Source organism: Branchiostoma belcheri, unplaced genomic scaffold, assembly GCF_001625305.1.
Source record: "Branchiostoma belcheri isolate BF01 breed outbred unplaced genomic scaffold, Haploidv18h27 scaffold51, whole genome shotgun sequence".
Classification (NCBI taxonomy): Eukaryota; Metazoa; Chordata; class Leptocardii; order Amphioxiformes; family Branchiostomatidae; genus Branchiostoma; species Branchiostoma belcheri.
The window spans coordinates 963040-982827 of NW_017804143.1; the positions used below are offsets into that span (position 1 = coordinate 963040).

Sequence of the window (19788 nt, forward strand, 5' to 3'; positions counted from 1 at the left end):
ATTTATATATTTATATATATATTCCGTTGGTAGGTAGGTGGGCCTTGATTAGTCCTCATAATAACTAAATTTTGGCCCACCTAGGAGCTTGTTCTTGAAATGCAGTGGCGTTTGTTTGAAAGACTTGAAGCCGGATAACTCAATAACAGGTTGACAGATCGTCATGATTTTTAATATATACGTCGCTTAGGTAAAACTTCAAATACTAGTAATAAGATGTCATCTGCACATCATGATCTGATATGCATAAGTAATGATGGAACTCCGTAAATCCGCTACATTTGACCATAAGAGTATTCAGACATGTTTGAACTGTGCACAATACCTACGTAATAAGTTGTGTGCACTACGTATCATGTTCGTTCGGTACAGAACTTACTATTTCATGATACACGAACGGCCTTACATCGTATATCATTACAGACGTGGCATCCGATGTAATGTTGTTCTTCCGGGACCAGCCAATACCCCTTTCATGGACAAGTATGTGGGAGCTCAAGGCTCACTTCAAAACCACTACACAGCAGCGGTAAGTAATGCAGGTCGCATTTCCAAACCCGGGCCCGGTCGGTCAGTCTTATAGAACGAAAAGTATAATATTGAAGACAGCAAAGCACAAATAAAATTAACAAAATTAACAATGGGAACTATTTGCGTATATTATTGATTTAAGTTGTTGATTTTTCGTTAATAGAAACAGCCCGGCCGCGCCCCGGTTTGGAAACATAAGAGATATGGTCGGCGTTTTGTCAGCTTCCTTTTTTGGTGACACCTCAGAGGCGGACCTCTGCCCTCCAAACAATTTTACATATAAGCTGTTCTGTTTATTACCCTATGCATTAGTGTATGTAATAATTGATCATTAGATGTTGATGATTATTTTTTTTCTGTAACTTTCAATACGTCACTTAACTTGTGTTAGACTTTCTGCATGTTGCTTGCGGGAAACCGATTTTGTTCATTAGATATTAACTCTGTTTCTAAGATAAACTAGTTCTATTTCAGAATCTCTGAATGATTTTACCCCCCCCCCCTTCTCCCTCAAATGTAGGGTGGAAGTGGGATTCCTCTGGGACGTTTTGCTGAGGTAGATGGTAAGTTTTATCTATTTTCCAAGTTTTCTGCCTAGTGTTCTTTCTCTTTTTGTTTAGTTACACCCAATCAAAAAGCCATTTAATAGTCATTTTTTTATTCTATATAGAAATAGCCAACGTCTTTACCTTTCTGGCGTCGGATGAAAGCAGTTATGTGAGTGGAGCGTCCATAAAGGTGACAGGTTAGTACACCCTCCTCTTTCTGTTAGATTTAACAGTCTGATTAATATATTGCATATTTCATTATACAGTGGTCTGTATGGGGTCTTATTCAATTTCGAACACAAGAAAGTATATGTTTCTATTATCATACAATGCAATTTCAAATATCTACCTTACACTCTCGGTTATATGAATAATTATGTAAATATCATTTCATATCAAATCATCTGACCTAAACCTACTGCCTATGTAAATATTCAAATGTTATTATTTTCATAATTCATGTGCATATACCGTAAACATATTGTTAATGCTGCATATTTTGAATATTGCATATTGTTTTGCTTTTCCCTTTTTTCAATTAATCCTTTTGTTTAGTAATAAGGCCATGTTGATTTGATTATATGGATGACATCCGCGCGCGCATGAATTTTCGGCCGTTTCCAAAAAAAAAGTTTTCAACCACACTGTAAATCGTGCAAAACAGTTGCTAAATGAGCAAAAATATACCATAAGTTGCAAGGAAAACATTTAGAAACGATACCAATGTCGTAGAATGCCAAAATCAAAGGAAAAAAGACAAAAATGTAAAGAAATGAATTCGAAGAGTAGATTATTCGCCATAACATATTCTGTGCCATTTGTTCAACCTTCATGACCACGTAGATTTCATTGTGAAAGCAAACTTTTTTTTGCAAAACTTTTTTTTTATTCGCACGCGCGCATCAGTTTTGGGGTTCCCAGAGGATGTCATCCATATAATCAAATCAACATGGCCTAATGTGTATCCCTGTACAGAGAAGTTCTGTCAAACGTTTACTTTGTTGATACCTTTCAGGTGGGCTTCAGTAGGTCAGACTCAGTACGAGAGACACAGAGGAGTGACGATGGCACGTCAGACTGTAGGAGCTCAACATCGGCGACGCAAATTTCCGTCTCGTAAACTGTCGTCGCCTTTCAGAAAGGTCGTCGCCTTTCGATGCCATATCGGAGCGTGCCATATCTTTATCTTTTTTGTTGTCCAAAAACGTATAAAACGCACTATATACTATAAATATTATAGTATATAATATTATCATATATATACTATGATGATGATGATGATATACTGTAAAAAGCAAGCAACATTCGAATTGCAAATGTAAGGGAGGATCATGAGAAATAGTAAAACAAAAAAGCACAGGCTCGGACTGGAACTGGTCAAAAAGCGCAGATCTAAAACCTTACCTATACCCTAACCCTCTACACCACAAAACATCACGGTGTGGATCAACCGTGCTGATACACTTAAAGTTAGCCGTTCTGCGATATGGCATCGACCGTTTCAAAAGGCGATGACCGCTTACGAGACGGAAATTAGCATCGGTGACAGACTAGGATAGGAACTGGCGCCTGCCATTGGGATGGCCCCGTACAAGCCCCGTACCATGGGGCTGTTTTGAAATGTTGAAAATTGAACCTTTGAGAGGATGTCAAAGGAAAAATCAGAGATTACTTCTTATTCAATGACAAAGTGATCAGTTTTTGTAGGATTACAACCCCGCTGGTGATACATAAAGAAAAATCTTTGACCTTTAGTTAACAAAGTGGACCTTTGAGCCCCCCCCCCCTGGCTACGGGCATGGATTGACTTCTTTTGAGGCAGAGGGAGACGAACTTACCCACTTCGCCTATGATATGTGGGTTCTTTGATTTAATTAGTAAGATTGTTTTCTCTTGGTGGGGGATAGTGGGGAAAATAAGGGTGTATTTTGGACACGGTGGTAAATAATCGGATTCTGATATTATTATAAAATGAACAATTTGAGATGAAAAGGTTTATTGGAATCGTTATTAATGGCAAAGGGTGGAGGTTTTAAAAATTCAGTGAAATCCATTAATGGTCTAACGGCGTCACATCCTAATTGTCCGTGATCTGTTAAAGCACAAAGAAAGCCATACATCATATGTGGCCTACTTTTTGAACTTTAAGACACCTGCTACCTTGCTACTACAGAGAGTAGAACGATACTGTGACCTTATCAGGCGAATAGTAGTATAACTCTCCATGCAGAGGGTTGGGTTTTGGCTTATGTTTGGAGACTGTTTTTAGGCCTTTTACGATTTAATTAGTTTAATATGAATACGATTTGATAACCGATCCTTGACTAATGTTGAAAAATCCATCTTTCTTCTGCGCTTTGATCATCCTGTATTAATCAAACCCATTTCAATTATATTTTTAACATCACAAAGAAACGAGAAGAAGCCGAACCTCTGCATTAGAGTAGTTTTAGAGCTTATGTTATGTAGTTAGATTAGTATCAGCAGTCCTGTTTGAACTACAAATACGTATATACCTTTTTATCTGTTCACCTGTACCTGCCCGATATGGCATGGATGTACAATAAAGGTTGGGTACTAAAAATAACCTTGTGGTTTTGGTCATGTAACGACCGGTGCCTAACGGATGAAGGATGTAGTGTATTGATGTTGTTTATCCCAATTCTGCTGCTTACTTAGTTGCCATAGTGAAGTCAGTGGTACGTATGAGCGAATTCCTGGTAACGGTGGCGTACTCATGCCAAGTTAGGGCATTGCTTATACCCCAGCAGATCGTTTGGTGGCCAGAAAACAGTCCCAAATAGCCAAGACAGTATCAAATCGGCAGATCAAATTGCCAAGACAGTATCAAGTTGGCAGAGCGATATCTTTTGGTGGCTACTGTACAAGACAGTATCTTGATCTCTTGTCTGCCAGGAGAGCAACTAGGCCATTTGACACCACAGTATATCCTTGAGACAACGGGGTCATCTTCCACGCCCGAACAAAGATGAACGACAGCTTGGTGAATCTTACCCAAGGAAACTCGACAGCGTACGAGACATTCTGGCCGTGTGTCCAGTGGCGAGTGAAAAATGAGAAGGACTAAAATCTGGCGTACGCGTTAGCCGCATGCTGACATCTTTCCGACCCGCTACAGGTCGAGAACAGGAAAATCGGGATCGCATCCGCCGTGGTGGGGGCAGCCAGTATCCTCCTGAACGGCGCGGTATTGTCTGGAATTTTCAGAAACCACCAGCTGACCGAACACATGTACATGTTCGTGGCAAACCTTGCCGTGGCGGACTGTGTGGCAGGTTTGTTCTCTTTTCTCTTTTGTGCCATCCTGTACTGGGAAGTCGTGCAACCACTAACGTTACTGGCCTTATTCTGTTTGCTTCTTTGCGTGTTGGTTTTGTCAGCTGTCGGTGTGGTCCTCCTGTCCATGGACCGTTATCTGGCCATCCTCCACCCGATATTCTACAAAACTCGCGTGTCAGATCGACACGTTGCCGTGAGTTTGGGGATCGCGTGGCCAGCCTGCGCGATTGTCTGTCTGTCTCCTCTCATGGGCTGGAACTGCATGAAGATCGAAACTGAAAATTGCGTGAGAAACTTACCAGACAACTACCCGAGACTTATCAACATCATTCTGGCCGTGGCTGTGGTAGCCGTGGTCTTCGTCAACGTTAGAATCTTCATCGTACTGAAGCAGCGCTTCTCTAGAGTGGGACTCCCCGAGCAGCATCAAGAGGACCTGCCTGCCGCACAGCTGCAGCTTAAGCTCAAACTGAAGACGGCGGTCACTGTCGTGGCGATTGCAGCGTTGTTCATCATCATTTGGCTGCCGATATTCGTCAGGTATGATGATGATGATGATGATGATGATGATGACGATGACTGGTTTATTGATTAAAAACATTTTCAGCCCGGAGGTAGATTGCATGTTTCCTTACATCAGTGTCCACCTTAACAACTTTGAAATATCATTCTAGCTAAGAATTTAAACATAAACATTGAATTGCGATCTCCGCTCCACATATTTACATGATCTCTACATGATAAAAGACAATACATTACTTTACGTTGACTCATTTATAAGGTGTTTTACTATATAGGTACATCACCTGCCACGCCCACGACGAGTGTACGACAGAGCCGCGACCTTACTGGGGGTTGCTGATCGGATTCTGCGGTTCAGTTGTAAATCCGTTCATCTACGCCTTCAGACTTGAGAAGATTAGACAGGCTTTACTGCGGAGAGCATTAAGACTAGCGAACGCATTTCGCGAGAGATTGCGACGGCCACCCAATCGAGTACCTGACATTAAAATACATGTAGTTGGAAATGTACAACGGTTCTAAGATTTAAAAAAAGGCAACTGAGGACTTGAGATGTAGGAAAGCGCACGCCCACTCTATGAATTCGTTATGGGGAGGTTGGCCAACGTCACTACAGTAGTATAGTATCGGCAGTATACTGTTATACTGTCAAGATATAACGGCTATTGTTAAATATTCTAAAATGGCTTAAAGATTAAAAAGGTCTCGCTGCCAGGCCATGTGTTCTTAACAAAGGTGGATGCTGCAAACTGACCCGCGAGGCATGATTGCATAGCATCGCTCGACCAATAGAACATCAAGGTCGGTCGGTGACGTCAGCCAGGGACAACTACAACGGTTGTCGTCTGAAGTACAGCGTCTCCACGCCGAGTCGGATTTAATATATTCGCAAGGATTCATAGACGTCTGAAGTAAACCAAGGTGCGTGTCACTCCTATTGTTCATTAGCTAATAGATGCAGGAAGAAGGTAAGGAAAACAACTTGTAGGCATGTCAAAACGCCAGTGACCTTTATGTATATACATGTTGCAGTTGAACTGAATCGTTGGGATAGATATCACAACCTTGATGTCTAAGTTTCAGTTCAATGTTTGGAAGGCCACCAGATATGTTCACATCTGTTTATGGCATGCTTATATTCCTCATACGTTGTTAGTAGTGAAATTTTGATGTGGGGTTTCCAATCAGTCTATGTCAGAACCAACCGCCAACGTCAACAAGACGGCCATTTTTAATTGGCAACAAGATAGTCCGATCTTGCATCATGACTTCATGACGCACTTGTACGTCGATTGTAAGACAAAGTACGACGCTTGTACGCTCCCCAAACCATGTGCAAGTCTTGGTTGGGTATTTAATGTTTAGAACGTCGAATCCCGGGCCAATATATGTGGGGTCGTGTGGCTTAAATGGTAGCGTGTTCGGCTCAGGGCTTAGAGGTTCCGGTTTCCAATCCTACTCATGTCACCGATCTTATGCCCTTGGAGGTGCGCTTTACACGACTTTCCTCACTTCACTCAGGTAATAAAAATATTGATAATGAAGATCTGAACTTTAGCAAACGCATATTGGCCATAACAAGCAAAGCCAACCAGAGGCTTATCGAAAAGAGTAGGGGACCTTCCCGGTGTGAGTGGTTCAAACCTTGTAGTCCACCTGGTATGTTTCGCCTAAAGGCAGCTTACGGGGCATGGCGCATTCAATAAGCTTCGGCCTTGCTTTTGATACGGTCGACCGGCTCCCGCTGACAATAGCGGACATGGGCATCAGATAGTCGCTGTAGCAAATTATCAGTAGTCACTTAGACGGTAGAACCCAGAGAGTAAAATGGGGTTCATGTTTATCGAAGCCTCATACTGTATTGTCAGGTGTTCCCCAGGGTGGACTGCTGTCCCTGATCTCCAAGCAGATTCGGTGGGGCAAGGGGACTTTATGTGGAAAAGATGGGACATTACGTCTGCCATGCATATGGTTTAAAAAAGAGAAGTCAAACCCCTCAGGCATAGTTTTAGACATGGCTATAGCTTTACAAAACTACGTTTTATTATGTTTGTAATTTGCAATTAGCCCCCGGCACGAATTTGTAATAAACTTCTCAACATATGTTGGCCGCCTGTATCTACTGTCCGCGTCAGCCAAACATATACATGGATACAAAGGTCCATTTTACTCAATTCTAAAGTGGTATGATCAATCGATCAGATCAGATCAGATCGATCTTTGGGATCGGTCGATTTATAGGTGATTCGGCATGCCCTGCTCTCGTTGAATTCCATGTACTTCATAATAGATTCTGGGTAAGATTCAAAGTTTTTGAAGATGTCCGCATTGTGTTTGGCGTTGCAGAAAACATGTCGGCGGAAAAGAGGCTCTACAATCTCCACACCAGTAAAATGCGCGACCCCAACTCTACCCCAGAAATGACGGCGGAGTTTTACGACAACTGGTCCGGGCACTATGACGAGGTGCGTACTTGTAGCCGTGATGATCCGAACAGACGCGGGTCAAGTTATGTTAAAGGCGTATGATGCAATTTCAGGACGGCAAAACAAATATACATGTGTATGTGTGTGTGTGTGTGTGTGTGTGTGTGTGTGTGTGTGTGTGTGTGTATGTGTGTGTGTGTGTGTGTAGTGTGTGTGTGTGTATGTGTGTGTGTGTGTGTGTGTGTGTGTGTGTGTGTTTGCAAAATTAGGGGGGGGGGGACTGAGACGTAAACAGATATTCTAGATATGTATAAAGCGCAATTCAAAGAACTAATGAGATAGTACAAACCTTCTATATAAAGAAATAAAGAAAGATCAAAATAATTAGAAAATTAAGTAGTTATTACAATCATCGATACAAACATAAAGTATATAAGTATATAAGTAAGTAGTTAAAGCAACAAAAAAAGCAAATCAAAGAAAACACGTTTCCTCTCAGGAGGTACTAAAGCAGAACAAATGCGGTGGTCCCCGAGTCTGTGCCGAAGCGGTGGAGAAGGCCTTGGCCGGCTTGAACCGCCAGGAGGTCCGTATTCTTGACGTGGCGGCCGGGACTGGAGTGGTTGGCGAAGAGGTGAGTTGGTACGTCGGTGAAGGTCAGACATCCAGGTAATAAGATACGCCAAGAAAATAGTTACTCAAGCAACTGGATATGATTTTGTAAACGGTCAGGCGTTTCAGGTAGCATCCACTGCCTTTTGTCAGTGACACTAGAGAACTTGTGCAGAAATGCAGGTTTATAAGCAAGAACTATTGATTGATGTGCAAATAAGTGAAGACAATTTTTGGAGGTCCAGGAGGTGAGTTGGTTAATAACCAGTAAGTAAAAAGTATAACTAACAGGGTAATGAATGTGTCTTTTTTATGCGAATTTGTCGTGAAAAGTGAACGGTGTGACTACACATCAATTGAAGTGGCCTGGTCAAAATCTAATCATTTCGAGGTCTCATCAAGACCTACCCACCTACCAAATATCAAGTCAATCCATTTAAACCTCCTCAAGTTACAGTGTTTACAGACAGACAGAAAGACAGATAGACTTGTTGGTTGGCTGGCTGGCTGACTGACTGGCTGGCTGGCTGGCTGGCTGGTTGGTTGGTTGGTTGGTTGGTTGGTTGGTTGGTTGGTTGGTTGGTTGGTTGGTTGGTTGGTTGGTTGGTTGGTTGGCTGGCTGGCTGGCTGGCTGGCTGGCTGGCTGGTTGGTTGGTTGATAGGTTAATTATTCCTTAGCTGCAGAAGATGGGTTTCACCAACATGGACGCTGTGGACGGGAGTAGGGGTATGCTGGACCTTGCGGAGAGGAAGAACATCTACCACCGACTCATCTGTGACTTTGTCGGAGCGAAACCCATGGACATCGAAAACGGTATCACTCCATTACATCCTTTACCATGCGTTCCAAAGGGTTGTAGTATGTTAGAATCGGACAAAATAGGGTGTGTGGCTTTAGGGCTTGCCGTGGGGTTCAAATAACTAGATCGAAGGAAGCTGAATATTTTCCATAGATCACTGGATACTTTATTGCTGGATACTTTCCATAGAAACGACCTGTGCCCTACACAGACACGTATGACGCCGTCGCCTGCTGCGCTGCCTTCGGTCCAGCCCACCTAAAGGAAGACTGTCTACCTGAGCTCATTCGAGTCGTCAAACCAGGTGAGATGAAGTTAGAGATCTTAGATACGCCTTATCTAATGTCTATCTACGCCAAAAAGCAGTTACTCAAGCAACTGGATATGATTTTGGAAATCATTAAAAAAATCACAAAAATCACAAAAAATCATATCCAGTTGCCTGAGTAACTGCTTTTTGACGTATCGTATTACCTGGATGTCTAACCTTCATCGACGTAATGTCTATCTACTTTCTGGTATTTGTTTGAAGACTTGGAATGGGGAGGAAGAAGGGGTGAAGTTTGCTGTATTTGCTCCCGAGCAAGTGTTGACGTTTCTAGTCATGATAACCGTTTGTTTCCTCTCTGATGCCCAGGCGGGTACGTCGTCATCACGTTCCGGGAGGAGTATCTGCACTTCGTGGAGGACTACAAGGACAAACTGGAGCCCGCCATGGTCCGTCTGCAGGACACAGGGCTCTGGGAACGAGTCAGTCGGGACGTCTTTCCCAAGTTCTACCAGGACAAGAACGGCATAACCTTCGTCTACAAGGTCCTGTAGCCGACGATCTTCCACCTGATTTGATTAAAGTTCAAAAGATGAAAATTTCTTTGTCGTGTTTTTTTATACAAAAACCCTTCACACACAAGTACATGGCCACCTACGTGACTACATGTAAAGTTTTTCCAACTAATTTTAAATTAAATGTACATAGTTTGTGTGGAAGTATTTTTGGACTTGTCCATAACATTTAGCCTGGTTACCAAACCTATTAAAGCCCCCAAGTCCTACATCCTCTCCGCCATTTGCCAGGTTTGGTAACCAGGTTACATAACATTGCATTTGTGCTACTGGAAGAGTCCATTCTTGAATGGGAGAGGGACTCTATCAAAATTCAATTTCCGACTGGGATGTTTAAAAAAAGTATTTTTGTGTGTGTGTATGTGTATGTGTGAACTGTACCATGACAGAATATCGGTTCAATTCAGGTGGGAGCTTTTTTTCTTCCAAATCGGCCGTGTCCATCTTCACAACAAAAGAGAAGATGTCACTTGACGTCAGTGTAGGCTAGTGGCGTCTTACGTCGGCTCTGAGAGAGACGTAGCCTCTACCAGGCTTCGGAAGGCGGTTGGAAAGAGTAAAAATCGGCCAAATAGAGAGATAGCATGCCCTGGGTGTTAGTCTGTTGGAGAGAACAGTTTGCCGCACCCAAACTGTACTCTATAGCAGACCCAACCCTCGGCATGTTATCTCTCTCTTTGACCGATTTCTACACTTTCCAGCCGCCTCACGAAGCCTGGTAGAGGCTAAGAGAGAAGGCTCTTCACGTTTTATTGTGGTTCAAACCAGTCTGCCAGTTCAAGGACATCTTACTTGTAAAATGTCCTTGGTCGGTTGCGGCTCAACAATATTCGAAAAGTTGGATTTACAATGGTAGTAAAAAATTAATTAATTTCATTTATTACCATTGTTAAGTCCAAACTTACCGCACTTTGACTTTTAATTTATACCATTGTAAAACCCGAACATTATGCTTGTGTGAAATGTCCTTGGCCAGTTGCGGGCCAACACTGCACGAAAAGTTTGATTTACTGCCTTTACAATGATAGCAAAAAGATAAGTCCGCTGATGTCATTTATTACCATTGTTACGTCCAAAATTACCGCACTTGACTTTTAATTGCTACCATTGTAACACCATGTACTGCTTACGAAGTAAAAACTTTATAGCATTTAGTACCATTTGGTAAGTCCAAAGTTTCGTGCAAGGCAACCTACGCCATTCTCACGGCTCGACATCGTTGGTCGGACATCGTCCTCCCGTCGGCTCGGCATTGTCCTCCCGTCGGCTTGGCATTGTCCTCCAGTCGGCTCGGCATCGTCCTCCCGTCGGCTTGGCATTGTCCTCCAGTCGGCTCGGCATTGTCCTCCCGTCGGCTTGGCATTGTCCTCCAGTCGGCTCGGCATCGTCCTCCCGTCGGCTTGGCATTGTCCTCCAGTCGGCTCGGCATCGTCCTCCCGTCGGCTCGGCATTGTCCTCCCGTCGGCTTGGCATTGTCCTCCAGTCGGCTCGGCATCGTCCTCCCGTCGGCTCGACATCGTCTCCAGTCGGCGCGGCTCGTACAGACGTCATGTTAGCAAGGTCGGAAGAACGTTTTTTGTCGTGTCCACCCACACCTACTACCTACCTCCTTCTGCTTTGCCCTCGTTGTTCCTCTGAACCCACGATGCAAATCTGCCTTCCTCCCGCGCCCTCCAGTTTTGCCCCCAACTCTCTCTATCTCTATCCAGTTTTTAACGTCTGGGGGTTAGACGTGCTTGCATCAAGTGCAAGTATTTTTTTAAGCAAGATTTTGTACGGCTAGATGCCCTTCCTAACGCCAACCCAAACCCTAGTAGGACCCAGGATCCCTCTACGTGTTAAGTGCCTTTCCCAAGGGCACAACGTAAGTATACATTGGCCAAAGGTCTCGGATGATCGATACCTGCTTGTAGATTAGCGATGCGAAGTATTCGACCAGACGGTACTCGTTTTGGACCACATTTCTGCCATGTGGGGTGGTACAGAACCTTCCCAGTCTGGAGAGTGACTTTGGGTCCGAGGGATTTTGCTTTATCTCCTGCGGACAAAACAGTTATCCCCCCCCCTCCAGACCACCCCCCCCCCAAGTCAGGTATTTACTCGCAAACTGCATTTCTTTCTTCTTCTCAATCCTCTTCATCATTGATGAGCTGTGATACATTCTGCTTGTGGATTTCATAATTTCTCTTTTCGTTAACGCCGATGTATATGACAGACAATAAGACAAATCGTCAGTATTGTGGTATCCCTTAACTTTATGTGAATTGCCTTGCTGCCTAACTGTCACCAAAAGTACTAGTACCTGTTATCAAACGTGCGCGTAGTTCTTTGTGTTTTGCCGTTTAATAACGTTAGGCGCAGGGTCCCAACGTCACATTACAAATTTCAAGCCATTCTACCTTTCCCTTCTGGTAGCATGTTACAGGCCCCGCTCTTCTGGATAGATTCACTTCAAAAATCTACTTTAAAAAATTCAGAAGGCTACAGGTATTCCTTGATGTTGCATTTTAGGTAAAGTGCCCCCAAAATGAAAACAAGCTTAACCAGAAGGCAGACTTGAGACGAATTCTAAGAAAAGACGAAAAGACTTTAAGATCGTCTTCCTTTGTTATAAGTAGGCTTTCATGATTTTCGTGGATCAAACCAGTCTTTTTTAGTTGAAGTACAGGAAGGACTCTCTATGAAGGTACTTTAACATTGTATAAAATTTGCGGATATCCATAATGTTCACATTACGTCCTACTGTTACGTACTAAAGTTTATCCTTTTGATACATTTTGTCTGATCCTTACCTCGTGATCTCAATTAAAAGCGGCCTACAGGCTGATTTGAGCTTCTCATGAATACCAGTAAAGTCGTATAATCTTTAATAATGCTTTAGGCCAAAGCAAGTAAATTTTATGGATGACATCCTCCACAGATTCCAAATCTAATGCGATCGGGCGAAAAAAACAAGGCGGGCCGAAAAAAACAAGGTTCTTACATTTTGAAATTTTGACTCAATCATTGTACAAATGGTTTTGATTCAATGGGAACATCACATATACACAGCCAGCATCACATATCACTGCATCAAAGTAAGAAACAAAACATCAGAGCCTTGTCTTGTCTCCTTTCTTTTAATAGTTATCTGCCATCCACCTTCCGGCATGGCAACAGACATGTTGGCCTATTTTCGGCATGGTGGCCACTGTCAGAAGGCAACAAAATTTCTTGTTTTTTTTCCAAAATCAGGCGAAAATTAATGCGCGCGCTGATGTCATCCATAAAAATTACTTGCTGTGGCCTTATAAACAGTACTGGACTTTACAGTGACCGTAAATAAAAGTCAAGTGCGGTGGTTCCGGACATAACGAGGGTTGTAAATGAAATTATTGTACTTGACATTTATTGACTCCCATGATAAAGCCAGGTACTTGATACGAAGTAAACGTTATAGACCCGACCAAGGACGTTATGATGTCATTGACCTGTCTTAACTGCCATTGCTAATTATAAATTCAACGTCTCGTGCATTGTTCTTTCTGACGCGATGTCACATCACAGGTAGTGGATGGTTCCGGCTTGTTTATGATCAAGTACCGCCTTGTCTAAACGCTAGAAATGCACTGTAATTGTATATTTTCATCCTATACTTGCTGACAATGCAGGCTCTTGCTGTATCTGTATCTGTATCTGTATCTGTATAGCCGGTATAACCGCCTTTCGGCGTAACACACCAGCTTCGCAGGCACGCGGCGCGGCGGCAGCTGGCTATATTACACCGATCGACTTGTTACACCTAACCCTTGAACTTCTAGCTCTAGACATTGTTTAAAGCTATCTATTGACAATGCCCCTACTGTACTTGGTGACAGTGAGTTCCACTCTGCGATAGTTCTAGGAAAGAATGAATTCTTGAACACCTCAATCCTTGGTTGATAACTCTGGTACTTGAAGGCATGGCATTGCTGATGGCTGTCAACACATACCTTATAGACAGTGACTCTTAGGTTAGTGTCAGTGGATGCCTTACGTTGTACCTCGTACAATTGAGAAGCTTGAGTTCGAATGGTTGGTCCAATCAAAGCTCGAGGTTTTGGAACCAATCAGAAGACCCATTTTATATTGGTTATGACGCCATGGAAATTTAATCCCCTAAACACTGCGACCAATCAGCACCGACCGTTCTGTTCTGTTTAAACTCCAGAATCAGCGCGACCAATCAGCGCCGACCGCTATGTTCGTTTTAAACCCCAGAAACACTGCGACCAATCACTATATCGACCCTTCTGTTCTGTTTAAACCAAAGAAAAACCGCGACCAATCAGCGTCGACCGCTCTGTTCTATATAAATCTCAGAAATACCGCGACCAATCAGCGTCGACCGTTATGTTCTGTTTAAACCCCAGAAACACCGCGACCAATCAGCACCGACCGTCTGTTCTGCTTAAACTCCACAATCAACGCGACCAATCATTATCGATCACTCTGTTCTGCTTAACAAATAAGACACAACGGTGACGAGGGTTTCCACTGCTCTCAGGTTGATCCCGATAATCGTCGCCGCGGTTGCCATGGCGCCGCTGGTTGTCATGGCTACCGACCAGCCGCCTACAGAAGGAGAACTGCAGCAGGCGATCGACCAGGCAAGGGCAGAAGTGGAGAATGAATCGTCCGCCAATGTCAGCGGAGGTGAGCATATAGATCAGGCGTGGACACGTTATTTTAGTGCAGGCCACAGTGCCTTAATTTTATGGATGACATCCTCTGAAGACCCCCAAACTAGTGCGCCCGGGTGAATGAAAAAATTCCAGCCAAAAAAAATGCTGCTAAACCAAATGAATACGAAGCTGGTATGTGAATTTGCGGTCCGATAGTACATCATCGTTAGCAAGGTTGACAAAATTATAACTGTGGTCTCAGACTAAAACTATACCTGTGACTGAGCTTTAATACCCCTGTGCCTTCGAATTCCAGGGGCTGAACCAGAGGAAAACCCGTTCTCCGGAGCTCTGAACGCGCTAAACAGGGTACATCGCCCCACCAGGATGGCCGTTGAGCTCAGCAAGTGTGCCACCGTCTTGGAGAGGGTGGCAAAACACTTCAAGGACAGGTGAGAGCTTCCGTCTCTTGTGAGTAAATGACAAGACAAAAACAAGCAAATGGTCAATATCAGAGCAATTGTACGTCAGCTGTCTTTCCATCCAGATTGCCCTTCGCCTCCCAGCATGGATTGGTGTCCGTAAAAAGGTTTGTTGATGAAGCACGGAGGTTATCGAAAGCTGTATTTTTTTTTCAATTTGCGGAGATTTGTCTTTTGACAGAAATCTTTATGTTTACCGACTCGAGAAAACATTGTTTTTGCTCTCTTTCTTCTTCTTCCGTTCCAAACACTGACCTCTAACCTGGTCAATGACATGAATCAGACTCTCATCATGGTAACTGGTGTTGGGTTACATAATGTTGCAATTTTATAGCAGGAGGGATTTAGACTCCTGTTACCATATATGTGAATGTGTTTGAGTAAGAAATAACAGATCAGACCAAATGCGAAGGTAAACATTATGCATTTTCCTCACAAATGTTACCTTTCTAGTTGACTGTTGTTTCTGTTGTAGAAGCTTCACTCTGGAAACGCTTTGTGCCATCGACTCCGAGACCGTTACAGGTCTTTGTAACGACACCTCCATGGAGCCGATCACGTGCCCGAGACTGAGACCACCCCGTGCAGAGTTCCGTTCAGCAAACGGCCGTTGTAACAACCGAGACAACCCCCTATGGGGAAGTACTGAGCAACCCTTGAAAAGGCTACTGGAACCAGACTATAATGACGGTAGGTAGATGTTAGCCTGCATGAGTACATCACGTTTCTAGCAGCCCTTCCACTGGTCTCAGGCCCCTAGCCTGACTACATCACGCTTATAGCTGCCCCGCTGGTCAGGCCCCTAGCCTGACTGCACTGCACTTCTACAGCCATGAAGTCACTGCCGCTTTGTAAAGAGAGGAACTATTTCTGGTACTCTCCAACAAGAAGCCATGCTGATGCTTATGATAAAACAAATAGTAAAATCTAATTTCACTTGAACGGCAACCTGCAAAGGCTTTATCCATACCAATGCTCAGGCTAGGTACGGTTCTTGATAGCCCACACGCGTACGCGGAAACTATTCACTGATGATAGAACTAACCCATCCAGGCACATAACTAGACATGGTTCTGGATACGATGTCTGCGCTCCTATAATTTAGCTTACCATGTTTCGTCACCAGGGCTTATGAGACCCCGCATCACTGGACATGGCGGGGCCCCCCTACCCAGCGCGCGGCTGGTCAGCACGGTCATGCACGAGGACCTGCGGAAATCCAGCCCGGTCAACACCCACATGGTCATGCAGTTCGGGCAGTTCCTGGATCACGACTTCACTCTCACACCTAGCGTCCAGGAAGAAGGTTGATTAATCTTTTTTTTTTCCTTACTACACAGCAAAACGCGAAAGACTTGTAGATAGGTCAAGTGTGTGTCTTTTGATGCATTTACTTCAGTTATTTGTAATTCTACAACGACTGACGTTGGGACAATATAGTGACAACACTGCATATGGCCTCAGTCGTTCAGTATTAACAAAAGCAGGGTTTCTGGATTGGGTTGAGCACGTCATTTCATCTTGCCGCATAACATAAGAACGGTGGGTGAAAGATGTGGGAAGCCTGTATCTTCCTTGTCTCGAATAAAAGTTGTTCGGTCGAGATGTACAATGCTTCATTACCTTTCATTACGCACCTTATTCCATCTCATATGTCTGCTTTCCTTTGTGTATCTTCAGGTATCACCTGTACCTGTGACTCCGAGGACGAACACTGTTTCAACATCGACATCCCCTCTGACGACCCTGACTTCGCAGGGACGCCCTGCTTGCAGTTCGCTCGCTCCAAAGCCAGTCCGAACGAAGGGTGCCACATGGGCCGCCGGCAGCAGCTGAACCAGATCACCGCCTTCGTGGACGCCTCCAACGTCTACGGCTCCTCGGACGAAGAGATAGAGGCGCTCAGAGAACACTCTGGTAGTTATCTTAGCTTGAAAGTTCATCTGTGTTGTTCGAAGTCATTCTGAATCAGGTTTGAACTGTGATTGCGGACTATTAAACCTAAATGTTCGCCTGGTCAACTCCAAAATAATTGAGCCTACCAATCTATCTTCCTGATGTATTTTGAAATCCCATTTTCAACAACGACATCCCTACTCCAGTACGCGCTGTAGGGTACCTCCTCACTAATCCACCTCTTTCTCTTCCAGGAGGGCGCGGCCTGCTGAAGTCCAGACCGAACCCTGCAGACGCTAACAAGAAGGAACTCCTGCCCGGTGCCATGGCGGAGGCGTTTGAGTGTGCCGAATTTACCGGTGCCGAGACGTGCTCGCAGGCCGGGGACGTCCGTGTGAACGAGCAGCCGGGACTGACCTCCATGCACACCGTCTTCCTGCGGGAACACAACAGGATCGCCAGGCGGCTCTCCCAACTCAACCCGCGCTGGGACGACGATCGGGTGTTCTTCGAGACCAGGCACATCGTCGGCGCGCTGATGCAGAAGATCACGTACGGCGAATTTCTTCCTCGCGTTGTCGGGCCCGACGCCATGACCAAGTTTCACCTGACCCTCGCCACGAACGGGTACTTCTCCGGGTACGACGCGAGCGTGAACCCCACCATCTCTAACGTCTTCGCTACGGCAGCCTTCCGTTTCGGCCACAGCCTGGTCCAGAACCTTCTCCTCCGCTTTGATCCAGACTTTAACCAGGGCAGCAGGTGCCCGTTTCAGCTGGCCCTTGGTTTCTTCAATCCGACCCAGATCTTCAACAACAACGAGGGCGGCCCGGACTCCATCCTGCGGGGAATGACCACCCAGCCCCATCAGGACTTCGACCGGTTCATGGTCTCGGGCCTGACGAAGCACCTGTTCGCGGATCCTCCCGGTTCTCTCGGCCTGGACCTGGCGGCGCTGAACATCCAGCGGGGCAGAGACCACGGGCTGCCCGGCTACAACGCCTGGAGGGAGAGGTGTGGCCTGGTGAAAGCCAACAGCTTCGACGAACTGGTGTTTGAAATTCCAGACCCTTACACCCGAAAGAGGTTGCAGCATGTGTACAGGTGGGACTTGCTATATTGTCATATCTATCTACATGATACGGGACAAAGTGCCTCACGCCATATGTGGTGGCTACCGGTATTACTTATTTAGAATTTAAGAAGCTCTTTGTTGCAAGTTCATGCGCGAGAGATAATTGCAAACCGGCAAGGACAATGAGTACAGAACACACTGATGGTGGTATAAAGTTCCTTCTAGATATACATGTACTAGTCTGACTTTCTATCTCCAATAAAAACTAATAACGTATGACGGTATGTGCATGTGACGGATAGAGAATACTAGTATTTGTAATGTTGCATGTGTATCGTTTGCACAGCCACGTGGACGACATCGACCTGTTCGCGGGGGCTCTTGCCGAGGAGTCCGTGCCGGGCGGTGTCGTCGGTCCAACCTTCGCCTGTCTGATCGGCCTGCAGTTCCAGGACCTCCGCAAGGGGGACCGCTTCTGGTTCGAGAACCGCGTACAGTTTACTGGAGGTTGGCTATAGCTACGCTTACCCCTCAGATTTCAAAATGACAGACAAAACAGTATTGTTATTTTTATCGAAGGTAAACATATTGTTTTTGCTACATTTCCTCTTCTTCTTCTCCAAACCAAAAAGGTTTACCATGGTAATTAGTGTTGGGTTACATCATGTTGCAATTTTATAGCAGGAGGGATTTAGACTCCTGTCAGATCATATATATGAATGTGTTTGAGTAAGAATTAACATAGCAGACCATATGAGAAGGTAAACATTATGCATTTACTTTGCAAATGTTAAATTCCTAGTTACATCTTTCCACTTTTTTCTCCAGCTTGATCCAGAGAGATCTGTGCAACAGAATAGGTGACTATGAAGGTTTTGTGTAAGTGGGTTCATCTCAGGATGATGATGTTTATTTTCCGTGGCCGTGTTTCTGCAGCCCAACTTGCGGAGATCAGGCAGACCAGTCTGGCCCGGATCCTGTGCGACAACACGGACGGCACCACACACATGCAGCCGGACGTCTTCAGGCTGCCCACCCAGCCTGGGAACGAGAGGGTGGCGTGCTCCTCTCTGCCCCAGGTGGACCTGACCAAGTGGAGGGGCAGGGGGCCGCAAGGGTAGAACTTCAATAACATTTTCCCATTCCCAAGATGCAAAGAGACAGGGGGGAGGGTTACTGTAAAACACTTTACGTTCACGGTAGCAAAATTTCACGAAATTTGAGAAAAACGGTCTGAGAAAAACGGTGTTCCACATACTGTTCAGCTCGTTATTTTAGCCCATACTATAATTCAACATATGTTGTAGCCTATGAAATGATTCAACATACTGAAACAAATAGGAGTGAGGAGAAACAGGAAAACCCCCCGACTCTCGGAACGCTGGGAATTGAAACCGCATCAAACCCGTGCAGCCAGCTTTAATTAATACGACCTACGACCTATGAACGAATGTAAAATTTACATTCGTTCATGATAGAATCTAAAATGAAGGTTGCTCTTTAATCCCAAAGGAACACATACCGGTATTTCAGACCCCCTCGTGCTATGCAAACTGGGAATGGGAAAACAGTGATTGGCCAGTTCAGTTAAGTCGTTCCCACAAATTCTTGTGCACTAAATTAGTCGGACAAAATGCACGCGGTTCAGCCATGCATTCCAAATCAAGCTTTAGTACAATATTTTTTTTCATCTGCTCTGTAGTACTAATGTTAGATAGTCCGCCACCTAATTATATATAATATATAAATCGGTTGATTGTCATGGAAAAAAAACATAAAGCAGTACATTGCACATAAAGCAGTACAACGTTAAAAACATTTTGCCTGAAAATATACTCCGCACTGATGCCTGTAATCATGCATTGAACAATGACTTCAGCACTTTTCATAAACAAGTTAAATACCTGCAAGTTCAACAAATACATGTATGGTCAATCTGGGAAATGATCTAATGTCCTGTGATCTATGATTGTAAATGTGGCGGGCTTGCTAGTTTGCTTTGATTAAAATTATTTTACTGCTCAACTCAAGCAGTTGTTCATTTGTGTTGGTACAAGTCATTATGATCCGTCATCGTAAAGCAAGATTCGAACGCCGTGTTCCTGAGTTT

General features: G+C 44.5%; 3 protein-coding genes and 1 pseudogene across 4 annotated transcripts in view; all 4 read left to right on the forward strand.

Moving 5' to 3' along the window:
• The window catches only part of LOC109480466 (estradiol 17-beta-dehydrogenase 8-like), a 5517-nt gene extending 3212 nt beyond the window's left edge, over positions 1 to 2305 (forward strand). The window contains exons 6-9 of the mRNA XM_019782660.1: positions 424 to 529; positions 1052 to 1094; positions 1202 to 1276; positions 2095 to 2305. Coding sequence (XP_019638219.1) covers positions 424 to 529; positions 1052 to 1094; positions 1202 to 1276; positions 2095 to 2108 — 238 coding nt within the window. The 3' untranslated portion in view covers positions 2109 to 2305. The remainder of the gene's footprint in view (positions 1 to 423; positions 530 to 1051; positions 1095 to 1201; positions 1277 to 2094) is intronic.
• A 1763-nt stretch (positions 2306 to 4068) lies between these two features.
• LOC109480440 lies at positions 4069 to 5942 on the forward strand (annotated as a pseudogene).
• Positions 5720 to 9561, forward strand: LOC109480473 (Williams-Beuren syndrome chromosomal region 27 protein-like). 2 transcript variants are annotated; one of them, XM_019782668.1, is made up of 6 exons: positions 5720 to 5822; positions 7248 to 7366; positions 7827 to 7961; positions 8618 to 8753; positions 8951 to 9043; positions 9377 to 9561. In XM_019782668.1, the coding sequence occupies exons 2-6, from the start codon at positions 7253 to 7255 to the stop codon at positions 9559 to 9561; spliced, it is 663 nt and encodes a 220-aa protein (XP_019638227.1). In that variant the 5' UTR covers positions 5720 to 5822; positions 7248 to 7252. The 2 variants fall into 2 exon arrangements, with proteins under 2 accessions (XP_019638227.1, XP_019638228.1); XM_019782669.1 differs by lacking the exon at positions 7827 to 7961.
• Positions 9562 to 14112: 4551 nt separating this feature from the next.
• On the forward strand, positions 14113 to 19690 carry LOC109480600 (peroxidasin homolog). Its single transcript, XM_019782834.1, has 8 exons — positions 14113 to 14256; positions 14542 to 14677; positions 15183 to 15397; positions 15834 to 16013; positions 16388 to 16624; positions 16858 to 17707; positions 18025 to 18185; positions 18615 to 19690. Exons 1-8 carry the CDS (start codon positions 14139 to 14141, stop codon positions 18797 to 18799), a joined length of 2082 nt encoding a protein of 693 aa, XP_019638393.1. The 5' UTR covers positions 14113 to 14138; the 3' UTR covers positions 18800 to 19690.
• The last annotated feature ends 98 nt before the right edge of the window (positions 19691 to 19788 follow it).

What these genes read in the sequence shown, in the direction of transcription:
- LOC109480473 (XM_019782668.1), top strand. Translation starts at nt 7,253, where the DNA reads ATGTCGGCGGAAAAGAGGCTCTACAATCTCCACACCAGTAAAATGCGC. An exon ending in ACCCATGGACATCGAAAACG is followed by an intron (nt 8,754 to 8,950) that starts GTATCACTCCAT and finishes TGCCCTACACAG; the next exon opens with ACACGTATGACGCCGTCGCC. An exon ending in CATTCGAGTCGTCAAACCAG is followed by an intron (nt 9,044 to 9,376) that starts GTGAGATGAAGT and finishes TCTGATGCCCAG; the next exon opens with GCGGGTACGTCGTCATCACG.
- LOC109480600 (XM_019782834.1), top strand. Translation starts at nt 14,139, where the DNA reads ATGGCGCCGCTGGTTGTCATGGCTACCGACCAGCCGCCTACAGAAGGA. An exon ending in GTCCGCCAATGTCAGCGGAG is followed by an intron (nt 14,257 to 14,541) that starts GTGAGCATATAG and finishes TTCGAATTCCAG; the next exon opens with GGGCTGAACCAGAGGAAAAC. An exon ending in GGCGCTCAGAGAACACTCTG is followed by an intron (nt 16,625 to 16,857) that starts GTAGTTATCTTA and finishes TTTCTCTTCCAG; the next exon opens with GAGGGCGCGGCCTGCTGAAG.